The sequence below is a fragment of the Thamnophis sirtalis genome, unplaced genomic scaffold, assembly GCF_051295495.1.
Source record: "Thamnophis sirtalis isolate CommonGarterSnake01/CBP01778 unplaced genomic scaffold, rThaSir2_p1.2 scaffold_7, whole genome shotgun sequence".
NCBI classification, from domain to species: domain Eukaryota; kingdom Metazoa; phylum Chordata; class Lepidosauria; order Squamata; family Natricidae; genus Thamnophis; species Thamnophis sirtalis.
The window spans coordinates 60502909-60524693 of record NW_028261387.1 but is presented as its reverse complement, the minus strand read 5'-3'; the positions used below and the strand labels follow the sequence as shown (position 1 = coordinate 60524693).

The 21785-nt window shown below is 37.4% G+C and overlaps 2 protein-coding genes across 2 annotated transcripts; one reads left to right on the top strand and one right to left on the bottom strand.

Moving 5' to 3' along the window:
• The first annotated feature begins 344 nt into the window (after positions 1-344).
• On the top strand, positions 345-10110 carry LOC106539285 (mitochondrial glutamate carrier 1). The gene is made up of 9 exons (XM_087720184.1): positions 345-1421; positions 1859-1984; positions 2625-2680; positions 4915-5005; positions 5812-5930; positions 6814-7015; positions 7103-7257; positions 7499-7574; positions 8073-10110. Exons 1-9 carry the CDS (start codon positions 1396-1398, stop codon positions 8230-8232), a joined length of 1011 nt encoding a protein of 336 aa, XP_087576310.1. The 5' UTR covers positions 345-1395; the 3' UTR covers positions 8233-10110.
• A 4204-nt stretch (positions 10111-14314) lies between these two features.
• TSHB (thyroid stimulating hormone subunit beta) lies at positions 14315-18447 on the bottom strand. The gene is made up of 3 exons (XM_014054054.2): positions 18365-18447; positions 16206-16374; positions 14315-14545 (listed from the first exon to the last, which is right to left on the bottom strand). Exons 1-3 carry the CDS (start codon positions 18445-18447, stop codon positions 14315-14317), a joined length of 483 nt encoding a protein of 160 aa, XP_013909529.2.
• Positions 18448-21785: the final 3338 nt, after the last annotated feature.

The window sequence follows — 21785 nt, the reverse complement described above, 5'->3', positions numbered from 1 at the left end:
GTCACCTGACCCGAGGATACCAAGTTGGAATGGGGTCTCCTTTTTCAGGGGCGCCTCTACGATCAAATTTCATTTCCATTACGTTTTTTTGTCTCACGATCCCTCCCAAGTCCGACGCTAGCATACAAGGAAAATCGTACTTAGGGGTAGAAAACCTTCTTGTATTAGAGAAGCCAGAGTATTTTTTAGAAGTAGGACGAAACCGTTCTTAAAACGAGGCTTGTTGCGCTGGGAAAGGTGCATCTTTGACTTCTGTATCCGTCATTCAGTTGTGAAGTAGATGCCCAAATAGGTTTTTTTTTAAATAAGAAAAAAAAAAGCTGTCTGAGGGCTTTCTCTGTAGGAAAATAATATTCCACCTTGGCCCCAGTTCAGAAAGCTGCATTTTTTCTGAAGGGTTGACAGCAGCAAAGAAGAAAAATTGTCATTGGGAAATATGATGGACGAAATATGATGGATTGGTGTCACCTGCCATTTGCAGATAGTGCTTTGTGACGCAAAGGCAATTGGATATTTTTCCTCCTGTTCCCCTTTCTTGGGAACAGGTTTCTCACCCCTTCAGCCAGCAAGTCTTTCAGAAAGGGACAACTACTAGTATAATAACAATAGAACAAGGTATTTCTAATAGTCAAGCTTCATTTCAAACTTGTTCCTAACCTACAAGTGCTGGATCAAAAGGACTTCCTGCCAGAGCATTCCCTATTGCAGCTCAGCAGAAAATATAACACAATGTAGTTGTCAACTGCTGTGGCAAATACCGTAAATGAGCTGCACCTGAATGTGCAGCTTTTCCTGCCATGGTAATTCTATGATAAGAAATCTTTTGGCAGGCATGCAACATTTCAGAAGATCTACCACTTCTGCACACAATGATTCATGAACACTTCAGAAGAGGGAAAAATGGATTAACCAAGTTCTAGAGTTTCAAACACAAATGTGGCTTTCATTTAATTAAGGCAGAATATATGAAACATGATTAAGATTTGTTTCTAAATTAATTTCTGTGTGACTTTTGATTCATCAAAGAGCTATTCTGTATAATTTCATAGGCATTATATAAAAAGTATATTGCAACTTCAGTTGAATCTTCATATCATAAATTAATCATCTAGATATTAATAATAACTGATGACATCTGATGTAATAGCAGTTGTGGGAGGGTATTCCAATTTGTCATACTGAATTTGAGATGGTTAGGCATATTTGAAATGCCTCTATGCTCAAACAGCCAATGAGATACCTCTGGATTATTTATAGAACAACTAACGGATTTTAAGGTATGGGTTCAGTTTGCAGAGTTTAGACAGAATTGTCTCTTCAAAGAACCAACTTCTGCTCGGCAGCTTGTATTATTTTTACTGACCAAAGAAAACTTGGAGCATTCTTTCTTTTGAGATGAAAATGACTGAGAAACAGATTAGGTATGTCCCACTCTAGACATCAATATAAACATCAATAGATGTCAAATTAAAGATACCAAATGTTGGTATATGGTAGCCTAAATTCTGTGTAAAATGAAGAGGGTGAAAAGTGATGGAAGAAAATAAGATTGAAGTAATTGCAAGGTTGGAGGCTGATAGAGTTACCTAGATTTTTTTTATTGAGATGTTATCTCAAGTTTATAGGGGAAAGAAAAACGTATAGCAAGTCTGAAGCAATGATAAGGTATTCCACAAGAATTCTGAAATGTAAAAGACGTTATTGCTACTTCCTATTGATTATGCTCTTAAGTAGCAAAACAAAGGACAAAGCAGCTGATTTTGTATAGATAGGAATAGGGAAGGGACAGGTTATGGGAAGAGAGAAGCAGTGATATAATTATAAATTATATATTTATACTATACTTTTTTCTGTTTAGTTTGCCTGCTAAGCTCATCAATGGAGGAGTTGCTGGGATCATAGGTGTTACTTGTGTATTTCCAATTGACTTGGTTAAAACTAGGCTACAGAATCAAAGAAGTGGACAGCAAGTCTACAAAAGCATGTAAGTGACCTTTAGAAAAACATTTCAAGCCAATAAAACTTGTTTTGAAGAGGATATTTTTCAAAAGCCCTTTTGTCCATTCTGAAACTTCTTCAATAGCTGGGGATATAATTTGGTTTTTTTGTAACTATAAAACTGATATTACTGTGTTTGTAAATTGTTCAAATAGCAATTTTTATCATAGTGGATAAAAATGGATGCAGATGCTGAGGAATATAAATATACCATTATTAATCGAATGATTCTGTAATTATTATATGTAGTTCAAAGGCTTGAGATGCTCACATACCTAGCATTAGGATATTCATTGTTGCTAATGCTAATTTCTACTTTATAAGCAATTTTAGCTAGAAATCATTTATGAAAGCAAAAACATTTGATAGAGTACATTGACTTTTGTATTATGTATAAATATGGATAGACATCATTGAAAAGACTAACAGATATTAAAACCATTCCAAATTATGTAAACGTTTACAAATTGTTTTTACTAATGTTCTGATCAGATTGGACTGGCTAATTCTATATAAATATGGATAGATATCACTGAAAACAAAAATAGATATTAAAACAATAGTTGGAATTATATCAAACATTGCATATGAAACTTATGAATTGTTTTTACTGCTGTTCTGATCAGGTTGGATTGTCTAGTGAAAACCTTACGTTCAGAAGGCTATTTTGGCATGTATAGAGGTAAGTACGTTTAATTATTAATATTAGTATTAATTTTTATGGCTAGTTGTACTTATTTTATTAGAATGCAGTTCTAAATACATTTCTAATGTAGTAAGCTGTTTCCATGACTTCTGGGTAAAAATGAATAGCATTTTATTATCCAGGGATTAAATACAGAAGCAAAGAAATGCAAAAACAAAAGGTTGCTTTTTTAAAAATTGTTAGGAGTTCTAGAACATAGTGCTGGAGTCCAGTTAAGGGGAAGAACATATGGCTGTAAGGTGTCAATTCAGATACTGCAGGAGTAAGGAATCTTGAGGCTGACCAAAAGTTACTGAACTACCAGAACGCCCAGGAGCAAGGAAAAGTGGGAATTTTAATTCAGCAATATTTAAATTACTGCCATACAGTTGCTTATATACCAGTGACTAGCATATTCCAAGCATTTGTCTTAAGCACTTAGGATTTACTTACTTTTCAAGAATGCTGAAATGGAGAAAGTTGCTCCCCCCACCCACCCGGTCACTCTGAGGTCTTGGTTTCCTTTCCAATTTGTCTTCATCTCAAAAAGGAGCAATATTTTGGATTGGGTTGATTATGGAGAGGAAGAATAACATGGAGTTGCTTTGTATGCATTGCAATGATGGTGAAGACATTGAACTTTTTGCACTATGGTTTGTTAACAGAGTGGAGTGACTAGAGCAGACGTGTCAACTCGCGTCATCAAGGCAGCGTCACGTGATATATTGGGACTTTTTTCCCCTTCACTAAATGGGGCGTGGCCAGCGGGTGATGCACCCGGCCCATGGGCTGGGAGTTTGACAGCCCTGGACTAGAACAAGGTCAAAAGGAGCTTGTTTAAGGGACTTCCAGAAGAATAGTTTATATGTAATCCTTCATCTAAAGAGAATAAAAATTGGAGAGGCATGATTTCTGTACTATAAAGCAAAGGCAGAGATGGTAGACCATACTTCTGCTGAATTTTTTTAAAAAGCTAGCTTTCTTTTAAAATTAGAGACAGAACTCCAGGAAGACAGAAAGAAATTTGTTTTTTTTTTCCTGAACTGGTATGTAACATCTCCCCAATAACTCTAATAAGCATTATTCCAGAAGCCAGGGAAAGTCCAGGAAAAAGGAGGAGGGAACTTTGGTTTCAGCATTCAGGTGGTTTTTAAGTCATGAATAAATATTTTAGGCAGAACCTATTTTAAATTTACATTTTCTAGCCATATCAGAGTTTAATCTTCTTTATATTGTACATCCATACAAGTTGTATGCTTGTATAGTATTCAGTTCCTTTGTGCATAAATATGACTAAGTAAATGTTATACATGAACAATTTTTTTTTCAAATCTCTCAAAATGATACTTTTCCCCCTGGGGATGGTTTTGATCAAATTTAGAGTGCAACAATTGTAACAAATCATTGCAATCTTGTAGTTTTGGGTTTTCAATTCAGCCAAATTCCCAATTGCTGAATACTATAAATTGAGCAATTACATAATTCAGATTCTGCATCAATGCATAATTGCATATTAAAGCTTAAAATTAAAAAGTGATGTTTATTTTTTTTCCTTTTCTTTTTCAATAATTGAATATTTTTTATTCAACTCTTGTAAGGTTAATCTAACTCTAATTTCCATCTCTCCATCTTTGGTAGATTCCCCCAGCTCAGGCTTATGACCCAGTTTTTATCCTTCTCTTACAACACACACATATAGACATAAAAATTATAAATGATGGTGGGAGGAGAGAAAACATTTTAATGCATCTATGTGACTGTCCGCAAGACACATCATTTCCTTTTTGGTGGGCTATTTAAGTTACTTGATTATGTTTTAATTAAAGTTTGTAGTAAAAGTTACAATAAACTACTAAACATTCCTGAAACCAAATATATTTCATGGAACTATATTAATGATATTTGTTTGGGATTTCATTTTATTAACTATTTAAGCTACTTTTTAAATATCTTATCAAATTGATGGCATTCTTTAGAACATGAAGAAGAATCGCTAATTTAAAATACAGTGAATGAATTTATTTCCAATAAATATTAAATGTTCTTTAATTCTTTTCTGTAATCATTACCTTCCTTTTCTTAATCTAATTCTAATTTTCTTTTCTTCATAATAACAAGAACTCAACTTTGCACCAAACTGGTGTGGAATTTTTTTAATAGAGTAATGTTAATTATCAACTGAAGAATACAATCACCTTATATCTATTAAATATAAGTATGTTTATTTATAGGTGCAGCGGTGAACTTGACCCTTGTAACACCTGAGAAGGCTATCAAACTGGCTGCTAATGACTATTTTAGACACCTTCTTGCCAAGGAAGGGTATGTTATTTCAGATACTAGAGTATCACTTGTATCTTACATCCATTAAAGTCTATGTTCATAGCTGAGTCGAGATTTTAAAACTAGTTTCAAGTTCTATATTTTTATAGTGAATGTTTAATATTTTTTAACATATACTTTCCTGGAATTCTTTTTTTTAACAAGCCATATTTTAAAAATAATAATAATGTAATAACTAATTTAATTATTCTATAAATGCCACAAATAGGATTAGTTGAAAGGCGTAAACAAAAATATATTTTGAAACAAGATAATGCAAGCAGAAAATAAATGGAAGTAAAAGAGGAAAGGGAAAATGTTGTACTCCTGTCCTATATATTAGGAAAGCAGTTCTTTGGGATTTGCCAAAGTTAATTAAAAATTGTTGGAACTGCTACCATTTTATAGGGGCATTGCTATTCACAGACAAGTGAGAGGACATTTTCACATTTTTGACAGAAGCCCCAGTTTTATCCTCATGTTCCTTTTGGATACAGAAACATGAAAGGCTCTACACAGGGTAAGGAAGTCACAAAATAGACAGGAAAAGTGTACAGTGAACACAGAAAGATAGGGTCATCCTCTTAGTAGGGACAGCTAGAGAGACAAACGAAACCAACATACAAGGTGAAATAAGTAAAGGGTGAAGTATTATTCATGTCAAAAAAATTCTGTTCCTTTAGAGAAAATCTGTGTATCTCCATTACTCAGCCCATTCCCATTGCTGGAACTCCATGTAGTGATATTCAAATTAATGTAAAATAATATGTTTGACAAATCTTCTTATTCTTTTTTTTTCCTTTCAGGGCAGGTCTGTCTTTATCTAAAGAGATGTTAGCAGGCTGCGGTGCTGGAGTTTGTCAAGTCATTATCACCACTCCTATGGAGATGCTAAAAATCCAGCTGCAGGATGCAGGGAGACTAGGTAATGTTGCCTTGGCTCTCTCTCTTCATATATTACATCTTTGAGAAATAAATTAATCTTCTTACTATGTGGGATTTCACTGTAAAACTCTTACATATTACACCATTTTATCTTGGAAAATAAAAATACGTTCTGTATCCATCTCTCAAATTCATTGTTTCAGCTGTATTGAAACTATAATCTGTGTCATGGTAGGTACAGTACCACAATACTACCCAGAATGCCATAAAATAGTGAATCAAGAGGCAGGACAGTATTAGGAAATGTAGAAAATCTGCAGTGCCTTTTGTATGGTTGGAAACAATAGAAAATATAGTCAAGACACAAATGACAAGATAAAATGAATTAAGAAAGAATGAATAAACTGATCACTCCTGGAGAAAAAATCAAGTGGTTACTAAGAGTTAATACTGACTTGATGAAGTATAATCAAAACAATCACATAGATCAAAGTTTTCTTTGTCAAAAGCAAATCCTTTGTTATAATTGCAATCTAAAATCCATTCTTTGTCATAATTTCAATCTAAAATCACAAAATTGTTATAATTGGAAAAGGGACTGCATACACTGACCCCCCCCCTCCCCCCATCCTGTCAGTTACATTCTCTTCTTTATTTCTATTGGAGGAAGATTTGAAAAAGGGAGTGGAATTTGAAATTCTACTGATCATATACAGATCATAATGATATATGAACCTAAATATGCTCATCAAAGTTTTATTCCACTGCTGTGAGTAAATTAGGGATTGTTCTAAAACATAAGATTTATCTGAGCATTCAGACTCATATAATTACAAGTAGTTAAGGATTCTAATACTCAGATTTAAGTTCAAGTGAGATTTTTCAAAATAACAAGTCTTATGTATTTTCTATTAACATTTTAGCATCTCAGCAAATTGTGAGCCGAGTTTCTTGTTCCACTTCTGGATGCAATCTTGTAACAGTCAACCCTATCCTGACTAGAGCATACAATGTAGGACCTGTGGTTACCCCAAGGAATATATCTGCTACCCAAATAGCAACTGAACTTCTACAAACTCATGGCATCAAAGGACTCTATAAGGGTCTCGGAGCCACTTTATTGAGGTAATGATTTTATGTTTTCCTAAGCTTTTTTCAATCTCTGAGTAGTTTTCTGCATTGCTTGAAAAAGGAATAAATTTTGTCTTTCAGGGATGTTCCATTCTCTGTCATCTATTTCCCACTGTTTGCCCATTTGAATAGAGTAGGACAAGATTCATTGGAGGGGAGAACAAGCTTCTTTCACTCTTTTCTTGCTGGGTGCATAGCTGGCTCAGTGGCAGCTGTATCTGTGAACCCCTGTGATGGTAAGAATGACTCTATGTTTGTATCTGGGCTACTTTGTCATGGGGACACGTTAGAAAAGGTTTTTCCTTAAAGATAACCCATGAAAGCTAATTTATATTTTTATCTGTTAAGGGTTTCTTATATAGGAAACACTATTGCTTTCATAATACAATAATAGTTCTGTGGAAGGGATACATTTTGAACTATCCCTTACTCAAGTGATTAATTGACCAACATATATCTCTTAACACTTTTTTCCAGTAATAAAGACTCGTCTTCAGTCAATGGGCAAAGGACGAAATGAGGAGAATTACAGTGGCATTGTAGATTGTTCAAGGTAAAACCTACAAAACAGTTTACATATTTGTCAGACCATTTGAACTGATTTTTTAAGTTGCCCTTAACTTACCCTGACACCTCTATAGATACAAATCTTGTTAAAGTAATAAGTAACCAATTGCCCTTGTGTACAGTTATAACATGTAGAAGCCACTTTTATGTGATTGAGTCCAGGCTACCTTGTGAAGTCACACAGTCTATTCATGTGGAATATTACAATTCAGAACTAGTTTTCCATATTAGTTATCCACAAAAGAGTGAACATTTGAATTGGCTTATAAAAATGCTGGAATCATACCACTTCTTGGTATGATACCACTCTTTGGCAAACCTTGTTTTTGTTCAATGAGATACATATTGGTAAAGTCTTGATAAGAAATCTAGAGAAATCTTGTTGGTAAATATTTAACATGTGCTGAAATATGTTTAGATAATACACTGCAGTATGTTTTAACCAGTTAGGTCTTATTTCCTTTTTTTTGTTTTGTTTCCACAGGAAGATTTGGATGAAAGAAGGTCCTTCAGCCTTTTTAAAGGGTGCTAGTTGCAGAGCTCTTGTCATTGCACCTCTCTTTGGCATAGCTCAAGTAGTTTATTTCATTGGGTTTGGAGAATTTTTCATAAATCTATTCCAGAATGGAAAACTGTCCCCATAGACTTTTATTCATTGAATCTCCTGGAATATAATCACAAGAACTCAACTATCAAGAAACAATAGCAGCTCAGTCTATTGACAACTTTTTTTCTTGTTATTAAGCATGAAAAAGACAAAGCCGCGATAGAGACACCAGTCATAAAACACCATCTAAAATGGGGCATGTCTGAGTTTAGGAAACAAGAATTCCAAGAGTGGAATGAGAATAATTACTTTGAATAAGTGGAAGACTGAAGGAATATCTGGGGAAATGTTTTGTATATATGAATAGAACAAGAAAAGAAAGAACTATCTCCGGGGCCAAATCTTTGCTGAAATGTTGAAAAGTGAATTAGACATTTAGTTTTTCTTGGGGTTCCATAGATGCTGTTAATCTAACCCGCTTGCTGTCTTTCTAGCTGTATGTTTGCTAGTGTCTCACTCACTTAATTGGGAACAAAGGTGTATGAATTTTTATAGATTGTGTTTTTACCTTTACCTACGCTAAAGAATTTTATTCTTTAATACAAAATAACTTAATCCAAATATTATGAGCAAAGTAGACTAGTTCCTTAAATTTATTATTTAAAAAGTTATAAGTCATTAATAAAAAATGGAAAATTTGCCATTTAGAATCAAGTACGGTATAATTCAAGACTTCAAATGGTGAACCAAAGATAGCTCCACTGAGAGCAAAGCCAATCATTGTTATGGAATAAAGGGCCCATGAGCGGACCAGTTCTTCATAATTCCTTTTTGGACAAGGAGGACTTGGAATCATCCACAAGTGCTCCAGACAGTTGATCCTTGTAAGGATACAGCAAGAGCATTATCTGGAAAGTTTTCAGGTCAGAGAGACGCGGAAACACCATCCTAGCCCAAACCACAGTAGACTCTCTTATGAACACAAGACTTGCAAAATTTGTTTTTTAATCACTTTTTTGTCATCTGCTTTTCAGCTATTAGAAACCTTTGGAACAATATGTTTTATAGCACAAGGTGAATTTCCTTCAATCCTTAGTGAAAGAAGTTTTAAATACAAGTTATTAAGGACTTTTAAAAATTCTTTTTTTGGGGGGAAGTAATCAGCGAAAAGATGATTAGAATGTTGTTTTTTGAAAATTACAAACATAATCCAGATGGATTTCAAATAAAATTTTGAAATAAGAATCCTTCTCATGGAAAAATGCTGCTATCTGAAATTCTTTTTATAAAATGATAGGATTTTGAAAGTTTTATGCTAAAAAAAAACCAGAAGGAACTAAATATTACAATTAAAGATTAATGCTTAAATTTTACTTACTAATACAGAATGGAGCAAAATATTTTCACATTGGTCATGTTAAAGGACATTTGTGAATAATATACCCAGAAGTTTAAATTTAGAGGTGCTTGTATTACAGATAGACTGTGTTTAAAAGATGTAAGAGGAACAAGTTTTACTGAAAGAAACTAAGACTGATTTGAAAGTGGATTTAAAAATGACAAACTATAAGAATGATGTGGAAAAAGATGTGCGGTAGATATACAAATGAAACCAGCTGTTGTCTTTACAACTAAAGGATGTTGATAACTTTTTTATCCTATTGGATTTACAAAAGAGGATTTACAGTTTTGAAGACTTGTGAGAAGGGCAAGAAAAAGTGAGTTCTAGAACACTCTCAATGGATTAAAGAGCAAGATTGTTAAAAGTAAAAGAAAGGAATATAAAGTTGATTTATTTCATCAAGTTTAAAACAGATATATATGTTATCTTGAGTAACCTTTAATGGACATGTTGATCAGGAGGGAAAGATGAAGTTTTAAGAATTTATTTATAGATAAGAGATGAGATACGGGAAGAAGAGATCACTTATTTCATTTTAAGAGAAAGTAATAAGTTACAAAAAATGTTATATGATGGAGGAAGTCATTTCTTTTCTTTTCTTTTCTATTTTTCTATCCATTTTCTTTTTTTAGTTTGTATTAGTTTGAATTTGAATTTGAATTTATTAAAATTTATAGGCCGCCCTTTTCCCTGAGGGGACTCAGGGCGGCTCACAATCACAAGGGAGGGAAGTGCAACATCAAAAACAAAACAAAATGTGAACAAAGAAAAAAATAGTAAAACGCAACTTTCGTTCAACAATCAAACACTCGGGCGGGTGAATTAGGAACCTATCCCCAGGCCTGCTGGGAGAGCCAGATCTTGAGGGCTGCGCGGAAGGTCTGGACGGTGGTGAGGGTACGGATCTCAGCGGGGAGATCGTTCCACAGGGTCGGAGCTGCAACAGAAAAGGCTCTCCTCCGTGTAGTCGCCAGTCGGCATTGACTGGCAGATGGGATTCGGAGGAGGCCCAGTCTGTGCGATCGAATTGGTCGAAGGGAGGTAATCGGCAGGAGGCGGTCTCTCAAGTACCCAGATCCACTACCATGGAGTGCTTTAAAGGTGGTCATCAGTACCCTGAAGCGCACCCGGAGACCAACAGGTAGCCAGTGCAGCTCGCGGAGGACAGGTGTAACGTGGGCGAACCGCGGTGCGCCCACTATCACTCGCGCGGCTGCATTCTGGACTAACTGTAGTCGCCGGATGCACTTCAAGGGCAACCCCATGTAGAGCCCATTGCAGTATTCCAGCCTAGAGATCACAAGGGCTCGAGTGACTGTTGTGAGAGCCTCCCGGTCTAGGTAGGGCCGCAACTGGCGGACCAGGCGAACCTGGGCAAATGCCCCCCTGGTCACAGCTGACAGCTGGTGGTCAAAAGTCAGCTGTGGGTCCAGGAGGACTCCTAAGTTGCGGACCCTATCTGAGGGGTGTAAAATTTGACCCCCCAGCCTAAGTGTTGGTACATTCGCCAAATTATTGGGAGGGAAGCACAACAGCCACTCGGTCTTGTCCGGGTTGAGTACCAGTTTGTTAGCGCTCATCCAGTTCCTAACGGCCTCTAGACCCTGGTTCATCACGTCCACCGCTTCATTGAGTTGGCACGGGGCGGACAGATACAGTTGCGTATCGTCCGCATATTGGTGGTATTTTATCCCGTGCCTCCGAATGATCTCGCCCAGCGGTTTCATGTAAATGTTAAATAGTAGGGGGGATAAGACCGAACCCTGTGGCACCCCACATGTTAGGGGCCTCAGGGACGATCTCTGCCCCCCGACCAACACCGACTGCGACCTGTCCGAGAGGTAGGAGGAGAACCACCGTAAAACAGTGCCTCCCACTCCCACCTCCCGCAGTCGTCGCAGAAGGATACCATGGTCGATGGTATCGAAAGCCGCTGAGAGGTCAAGGAGAACCAGGATGGATGCATAGCCTCCATCTCTGGCCCTCCAGAGATCATCGGTCAATGCGACCAAAGCGGTTTCTGTGCTGTAACCAGGTCTGAAGCCGGACTGGAAGGGGTCAAGATAACTAGCTTCCTCCAAGGCCCGTTGAAGCTGGAAGGCCACCACCTTCTCAACAACCTTCCCGATAAAGGGGAGGTTGGAGACAGGACGAAAGTTGTTTAAAATGGCTGGATCCAAGGATGGTTTCTTCAGGAGGGGTCTCACCACCGCCGTTTTAAGTACGGCGGGGAAGTGCCCCTCCCGAAGGGAGGCGGTCACGACCGCCTGGATCCAGCCATGTGTCACCTCCCTGCTGTTGGCAACCAGCCAGGAGGGACACGGGTCCAGAATACAGGTGGAGGCACTTACAGCTCGAATGGCCTTGTCCACATCCCCAGAGGCAACATCCTGGAACTCAACCCAGAGATGATTTGCCAAGCGGTCCTCCTGTGTCTCGGCTGGATCTACTGCGGTGGAGTCCAAGTCCGACCGAAACCGAGCTATTTTGTCCGCCAAGAATTGAGCATAGTCCTCAGCCCTACCCTGCAAGGGGTCTCCCGCATCCCTCCTGTTAAGGAGGGAGCGGGTTATCCTAAACAGGGCGGCTGGGCGTGACTCGGCGGACGCAACCAAGGCAGAAATGTATGATCTTTTGGCAGTTCTTAATGCTCGAACGTAGTCCTTGGTGCAGGTGGTTAGAAGTGCTCGGTTCGCCTCGGACTTATCGGACCTCCACTGGTGCTCTAGGCATCTCCTCCGGCGTTTCTTCTCCCGGAGCTCCTCGGTAAACCAAGGGGGCCTCCGGGATCCACTGACCCGGAGGGGCCGTAGTGGCGCAATCCGATCAAGAGACTCCGACGCCGCCGAGTGCCAGGCGGCAACCAGAGTCTCCGCCGAACTGTGGGCGAGAGTATCAGGAATGACCCCAAGCTCCGTCTGGAACCTCAATGGGTCCATAAGTCGCCTGGGGCGGAACCACCTGGTCGGTTCCTCCTCCCTACGGTGGGGGTTTGGCCTCCGGAAGTCAAGCCTCAGTAGGCAATGGTCTGACCACGACAGGGGTATGATCTCATTACCCCTCAGACCAAGATCACACATCCACTGCTCCGAGAGGAATACGAGGTCGAGCATGTGACCCGCTGCATGGGTTGGGCCCCGAATTACCTGGGTCAAGCCCATGGCTGTCATGGAAGCCATGAACTCCTGCGCCCCATCAGAGCGTTCACCGAGCGATGGCAAATTGAAGTCCCCCAGAACTATAAGCCTGGGGAACTCAACTGCCAGCTCGGCTACTGACTCGAGGAGCGAGGGGAGGGATGCTGCAACGCAGTTGGGAGGCAGGTACGTTAGCAGCAAACCCACTTGACCCTTGAGGTCCAACTTTATCAGCAGGGACTCACACCCGACAAGCTCCGGAGCAGGGACCCTACGAGGTAACAGAGACTCCCGGATTACAATAGCCACACCGCCACCCCTTCCCTGGGCTCTCGGCTGATGAAGCACCTGAAATCCCTCTGGGCACATCTCTACAAGGGGGACTCCTCCTTCTGTGCCCAGCCAGGTTTCAGTAATACATGCCAGGTCTGCCCTCTCGTCAACAATTAAGTCCCGGACGAGGGGAGCCTTGTGAATAACAGACCTGGCATTTAGCAACAGCAGCCTGAGACCAGGGTCCTGGGTACTCGCGCCATCTGGTCTTGGAGTGGGACTCAAAGGGCCGGAAGGAGGGATCTCTGTAATGTAGCGAACCCTCCTTCCCCGGTAATGGCTAGCCCTAAGGTCCCCGCCGTATCTGCCTCTCCCTGTCACGACCGCAATGCTCCGACCCACTCCCGTGGCCGTAGTCCCCCCAATCACCCCGGTACCCCCCGCCTTCCCTAGCAGGTCCTCCGAGCCAAGCATACTCAAACACTCACACAACCAGTCGTGTTAATGCACGTGTTAGTGCATTCGTGTTAATCTTTTTAATTATATTTAATAAAATTACTATAAAAAAAGAACCAAGTGTAACTTAACTGGAAGCAGAAAATGTTTCCTGACTATTTATATTGTTGATTGTACAATAAACTGCTAAGCATTTTTTTCTTAACAGGCTTTTTACATTTTAGATCTTATAGATCATTATTATATTTGTACATTATCACTGAGCTTGTCTGAGAAAGCGCAAGAATGTGGGGATGTCATTCTTTCTAAAGAACTATATGTAGATTTCAGGACATTATGTGCCTTGCACCAAGGACAGTACAAACACTATTATGTTCCTGCACTTAATCTATTACAATAAAAATGTTCAAACCAGTGCAACAACAATCTATGTATATGCATTTTGCTCTTTTGAGGATTGCACTGAAGCTTTCTGCAGCATGCTAAGGATTACATTTCAAATGGACAGGGTTGTTTTTTCTTTAAGGATTTTAGTGGACTTTATTTTAAAATTTTATTTAATGTTAAGTTCTTGGTCACTGAAGATAGACATAGTAGGAAAAGTTTAACTCTAGTTTTTCCAGTCAGAAAGCAGAACTTAAGACTTCATTTCATGGAATCTTTGCTCTGACTTTAGTAAAGAAAAAGGGGTTGTTTTTATTCTTGACACATTTTTTGCTGTGAAACCTCAGAGAAATGAAAGTCACAAAAATGAGCAGCCTATTATATTTTACTGTTCTGTCTTTGAATAAATGGACAGATCAAACTCATGGATATGCTAACCAATTTATTTATTTTAGCTGTTGCTGCTCCTTAGCTGTTGCTGTGCGTGAAAGATACAGAGAACCAAGACCTCAAGAGTTATGTAGCTTCTAGAACATTGCACAATAACCAGCGCCACTTGCCTCTTGCACACAGTCACTGTAATCAGTGTCGCATTTCCCACATTTGCAACTCACTGCCACAGGATAAGAATAGTAAGAGACAGCATGGTGTGGACAGCCAGGTATCATCACAGTCCTGTACACCAGTTCCTTGTATGTACACACATTCTGGGATAAGGCACTCAGCCTCCTGGGCAGTAACTTCTTAATATTTCTGTCCTGTAACAAAATGTCAATGGTTATTCTGCATTCCTAATAGACTTCGTTTAAAATTAGCCTGATAAAGTTGGATTCTGATCCACTGCTTTTCCTAATCACTATGCAACTGAAATTAGAAGGATCCTTTCATCATTACGGGAGCTTTTCAAACTAAAACTTAAGCAGTTAAAACTGATCCTGTATAAACGATTATGAATGTACTTAGAATGAGCACTTTGCTTGGAAAAGCAGTTGCTCAGAGATAGCACCTACTGTGCGTGCAGAAATTCCAAGTTCCATCTTTGGAGAAGACTTGGGAAGATCAACTGCAGAAACTGGAGAACTGACTATCAGATCAATGTGATTGAGCACAAATGGGCTGTAAAAGGAAATGAAATGCCAAGTTTTTTAGACTTATCTCAAAAATCTAAATTTCAAGGGCGTCTACTACAGAACCATTAATTAAGTTATTTAGTCATTGTTACTTCATTACTCATTGTGGCTTACTATTTAAAAAAAGTAAGAACAATTTAAAAATAAAGCAGATCATAAGGGTCCAGAAGATATGCTCTATAAATAGTAAAATATCCTACGGGAGCTCAATCACTTCTTTACAGCATGCCCTGGGGAAAAAGTTACATTTTCAGTGACTTTCAGAACATCTTCAAACAGGAATCCATACAGAACTCTGGAGGGGCATGCTGTTTCAGAGGACAAGCGCTAAGACTTTCTTCTAGATAGATTGCATTACTTTATCAAACACACCTGAAGTGCATTCACTGTGCTGGACCTCACTGGACAGATAGCAACTATCAGAGATAAACAGTTACTCAAACATATGTTTTGAATTTTTTTTATTGGAGGAATCTCTTTGTTCTAGTATTTCTACAATTTGCAAACAAATATCCTAATTAATTAGGATAAGAAGGAATGGCTTTTGATGTAGTCTGTCTCCCAGAGGAAGAGAGGAAGGAATTTTGGAAGTGTTGGAGAAGGTCAACAATATATTGAAAGGAGCACAGTTCTCTAATAGTAGCTTAAACATCTGGAAAGATTGAAATCCTGGTGTATTCTTCATAGTAACCACTTTTTAAGACACAACTTGAGAAAATAAGGAACAATCATCCTTGAAGGGGAATGTAATATTAAAAGAAATTTTAAATTATGTTTTTTTTATTATAGAAGATAACTTATTAAAAAATATTCTTGTAAATTTCTTCCCACTATTTATCATCTTAAAGGAGGAATGAAAAACTGTCAGTGGCTAGCTTTGTGTGTCATGTCTAGGATTCCATTCTACATGTGAGTGCTAAGTCTTAAGACACCCAATTTAGTATGCCACCTTTCCCCCAAATTTAAAAACAATGCAGGGGAAAAAATCAAAGTTTGAGGTGCAATGTCATTAATGGGAGAGGCATAAAACACATGCCAGTAGATGACATACAGCCATTTGCAGGTGGGAAATCCATAAAACACTGGTGTTAGCCTAAATAAATGGAATACGAAAAAACCAGTTTATGATTTCTAAAGTGCAGAACATGATTCCATTCATATTCTGTTAGTACTTCATCTACTGCAGCTCCAATCAGCCCAAAACCCCAAATATTCACACTCAGATATATCCTCAAGAAGGATTACAAGGAGAGACTCAGAAGTATCTTACAAGCCCGTATTCACTTACCCAGGTCATGCAGAATCCTTCACAGATGGTGGTGTTGATAGCTAAGCAGTAGCCACATTCTCTCTTCTCCACATGGATGACATAATCAACAGGGATACAAAGAGCCAGACTTTGCCCCAAAGTCAAGGCAAAGACTAGGGGCAGAGAGATGGAAAGGACAGGATTCATGCTGGATATAAAGATAAATCCAAATGAAATATCACTAGAATAGGTCTAAAAGGAACAGAAATCAGTCACCTATCAACACCCATTATATATTTCCTGTCTCTATTCCCCCAGTTCCATATTACTAGAAATCAGGAACAATTAATCTCATGATAAATTGAAGGAAGGCAGGTTGAGATAATTCCCTACTTAAGCATCATACATTGCATAGATGAGAAATATGCCAGGGTTTTTCGCTCCCTAGGTGGCTTTCTAGCTTCCTCTAATATCCTCTAATACAGGCAGTCACCACATTAGAGTTGTCTTCCTTTTTTATCTTGATTTTATCACCAGGATTCTGTACTTGTAAGGCTCAAAATAATGTAACTAGGTCTGAAAATGGATATATGCAAATATTCACAGCTAATAATTAGAGCATTTCCATATTCCCAGATATTTGCACACATGGATGCCTTCACACAACATACAAAACCACACACACACATTTTTTTAACCAAAAGCAGACCCAATTTTTTACTATTTCCCCCTTGTTGTAATATAACTGATGCTGTAACATTGCTGCTTTGACACTACTGTATAATAATCAAACATGAGCAGAGATCTGCATTGTAGTTCTCACCTTCAACTCCAACTCCATAGAAACTTTGCTAACAACAAAGAACTGATAGTTCATCTTCATGCCAAAAAGGAACAAATATATATTTAACACAAAGGAAAGGGGATGGAAGTTTTGCATGGAATGGGAACGTAAGCAAAGTATATTTCATTCAGCTTGGGCAGATATCAAAAAGGTGCCCACTGGGATATATAAGATTTTAATTGAACATGGGCTTCTAGGGTTGAGACAATTCATTGATTTAATAGGCCATTGAATTAAATGCAACATTTTTTTTAAAATGTGGAGAAAATAGCAGCTTGACAACCCATCAAAATATACCAATACAGAGCAGCAACCAGCCTTTGCAGGGAGGGGTAATGTCAGGCATGGCAGCCTACTGCTAGGACAGAAGGAAGCACTGGAAACCATCAGCTCTGAAAGCAATTTTGAATTAAAGTTGAAAAATTGGATGCAGTATGCAATGGGTTGGAAGTAGAAGCAGAATGATGCCATCAGATCCTGTAATTAGGGAGTGCTGAGTGGCTCAGACTAGCAATGAGCCAAACAAAAAGTGAAGAATCTGTCCCAGTTCTTTTTCAGCACTTCCAATATTGGAAGACAGCAATATTTTCTTCTCTTATTCTTCTTTTTATTCTGTTATTCTCTCTATTCTATCTCTAATATTTTTAAAGAAAAATGATCCTTGCAACAGGTGACTTCCTAATGTTAGATTTCATACTAAGCTGATTTCTGGTGAAAAATTGTCTAATTTGTCAATGTTCTTAATGTGTGACACCTGAATAATTAGTGCTCTAATTTCAGCTTCACAAGCACACATATACCCCAACTGTTGCCAAATGATGTCAAGCTCATGCAGGCAAATATTTATGTCACATGCAATATATCTAGTTCCTAAATGCAGGCATTCTTATTCATTTATATTGAATTTCATCCCATTGTTCAAATGTACTGAAATGGTTTCAGATTTTGATTATATCTTCTGTGCTTTCCACACACATCCTGCTTCATTCAAACATTATATCCTAGAATTTGTAAACTAGTAAAGCCATTGACAGAGAAAAAATTATTAATGATTAATGATTAATGACAGATCAAATGCTGATGAATGACATAAATCAAGAACTGACGGTATAGAGAATACTTTTTGTTAAAAATCTTTCCTCACAACAAACAGAATCCTGCTTAGGAAAAATATTTTTGAAGGATAATCATGTTATTTTACTGCCAAAACACACCTATCTTGTGGCACCTCAAAAACAAAGCAGTATGTATTGTAAGTTTGTATTGTTGAACACTACATGTTCCTGTCTACAAATATACAGTAATTTTTTTTCCAGATTCACATGCAGAGGCACATAAAGCCAGGGATACATACCTATCAACTCTGCTGGGCTGTTCAATCTCAGAACAACTCAGAAAAGGAGAATCAGTTTCTTGGCTGCACAGTCTTTTCTTCATGCAGTCATCCTATGTACCTTTGAGTTTGCTTCTGAGAAAATGCACAGTTCAGGCACTGGGTGCATTTTATATTCTCCAGGTTAATTCCTGGCTGATCTACTGTTTATATAATTGCATTAATTGCTCCTTCTAATCTCAGTAATATCTACTGCAGGAATCATACAGGATTAATTCCAAGGAAATGGAATTGGAAGTAGTGGAGTTAAAATATCTCTGCCTGGCAACTAAATTGTAGTTAATATTCATTACTTTAAAATTAATTATTTATTCTCCATAAAACAGGAATACATATTTCTGAGTCTGTACATGCTCGTATTGGGATTGAAGTCTTTTGCCATGCCCAACTTTCATGCAAAGATTTTATTGTACTAGCACTGATGTTACCTAGTTTGAGTAATGAAACGTCTGTAAGAAAACAAGCAAGTTCAGAGAGCACCAAGAACCCCTCAGGTCAACCCTGAGCTAGAAATATTCTCCTTTATTAGTAGTTCATTGTACAGCTGAGCTTACACAACTTGGCTGATCAACTGCAGAACTCTCCAAGTCAAAAGCCACTCTGGAATTCTGGGATTAACATCAGTTGAGGTTGGCAGCTAAAATGATTTATTTTTGGCTCAGCTGTGGTGCAAGCCAAATTGCAAAAGAAGGTCATCTGTATTTTTACACGGGTAACGTTCTGAAAGTTGAGGAAGTATATTTCTCATTTTTGCTCATCCATCCGATAGGTCTTTTAATGCTGGCTTGCTTCAGCAGAGATAAAAAAAATCTAGATGGAAACGGTGAAGAGCAAGCAGGCTAGCAAACTGCTGGATCTTTACGTATTTCTTTTCCTTTTGTGTGGAATCAATTATGAGATTTGGGTTACTCAAGTATTAAAAGGCTCTACAATAAGTCACAGTTTGAAGTCTAATAAGTTTGGACAAGACAAACTGTAAAACAAATAGCATTGCTTTTAGGTTTCTATTGGTCAAGTGAAGGGACAGTTTGAATGGCATATTATGTTCTCAGTATTCCTTGGTTAACATAAAGGAAGAATATAGGTATGAATTTTCAGACTGCTTAAGGACTGGAAAATGGAAACATTGCCCTATGGAAGTGCCCATATGTACAGACATCATCTATAGTCTAGTGAAGTTACTTTCAGTGAGGGATGTATATGGAATAGTGGAGTCAAAATTCTGATACACAATGAACACAACTTAAAAAATACATAATTTTCTGCACTTTATTTTACAGTGGGGCAAAAAAGTATTTAGTCAGCCACCAATTGTGCAAGTTCTCCCACTTAAAAACATGAGATAACCAAATACTTATTTTCCACCATAATGTGCAAAAAAATACTTTCCAAATCAGACAATGTGATTGTCTGTATTTGTTTTCTCATTTTGTCTCTCATAGTTGAGGTCTACCTATGATGTCAATTACAGGCCTCTCTCATATTTTTAAGTGGGAGAACTTGCACAATTGGTGGCTAACTAAAATACTTTTTTGCCCCACTGTATTTAGCAAGACAGTAAGTTCATCTGATCACGGGGAATTGTAGTTATTCCATTCTTCAGGCCATAACTCTTAGAACCTTTAACAGATTTTTAATGAGAAAATTTGCCTACATGAAAAAAGTAGATTGAATGTCTGAGACCAGACTAATTTATTTACTATCCTTCCTTGTCGATTGCATAGCAAGCATGCTATGAGGAATTTGACTATTACAATTATATAAACTCAGAAATATAATACAAAGTAAATGGATAAAGTATGAGAAGGGAGGGAGGGAGGAAGAGTCTTAGAAAATATTTGTCAACCCTTCTATGTAGTTCAATAGAATACTCATTAAAATTGCATGTTATAACTGAGAAACACAAAAATATAACATCATCATCCTGCTTTACTTTGCAGCATAATTTAGGCTATTTTAGGCTGATTTATAGAAATGTGTAATATCTAGGAATACTGAGCAGTTTAATAATGGAGGTTATAATTTTTAATATTTTTAAGTGTCAGTATTGTACACATTTTCTTATTTATTTCCATTTATTCTATGATAATTTGCAAAGTTATGTTGCACTAAAAGAAGTCAGGTATACTTCCACTTCGAGTATCCAAAGCTCTTGTAGAAAATATTTGAACTTTATAAAATTAAATACTTATGAGAAACTATTATTATGTATGTGGCATTTAATACCACTCATACCATCTCAGTTGAAAATTTCTAGTTATCTGCCCTAAATAATTTTATTTTCTGACAGATGAACTTTCACGGTTAGCAAAAAGAAGCAATATTTCAACATATATCAACATTATCCATGCCTGTGACACTACATTTCTTTATATGTAATTTTGGTTTAGTCCAGATATTCTCTTCCTAGAAAGGTTTTGACCAGGACCTACATCAATGTGTTTAAACAGTTTTATATTTAATCTTGCTATGTCTGGATTCATACATTGCACTAAATTGCAATGGTATTTATTTGGTTTTAACTTATTGTATTGGATGGGCCTAGACATTATGGTGCATAAACCATGTCCTATGTATGCAGCCCATTATGGTTTAATCCATAAACCATGGCATAATATGACAAACTTAATTCAAATCTATTTAATGCTATCTATTAAATTAATGACTTCTCCAAGAGTCACTAAAATCTGAAAGTGCCAACCAATGACATCTGGTCCTTGCCATTTAAGTATGAATCATTCAGTTTTAACCTTTCTTTTTTACCAAAACATCTACTCAGTGACATCAGTCATTTACACTTTCATGAAATGGAAGTTACCATTACTATATTGCTATCAAATGAATAATCCCATCCAATTGAAATAATAAGCACTAGATGTGCTCCAGTGATAAATAATGCTACAGAAAATGCAAAAGATTAATATTTAAAAATCAGGCAATTTAAAGATGTCACAAACATTGCATAAATGTAAGATTATTACTGAAAAAATAAGCAGTTATGCTTTTCCTTCCTGTAAAGAATTAGATTTGAGTAGGAAGTGGGAAACTTATCTTTGTATCCTATGTTAAGTTGATGTAAATCCAGTAAGTTGACAGGAAGCAGAATCTTACCTAGAATGTCTTAAAAACAGTTTAGAAATACCAGCTGCCAAAGAATTCTAGGTTTATCTACCATTAGCGTTGACATAGGAATAGAAATAGTTATACTTGTTGCTTGTTCAGCAGAAGTAAAATTTCAGATATTCTTTACAGGTTTTTAAACACCTACAATTAATTGAAATTTTCCAAGATCGGCTGCAAAATTGCATATTTATTTAATATGGATGTTCAGCATTGCATTGCATAAAATCAATTTAGATTTTCAAATTACTATGTGTTAAAT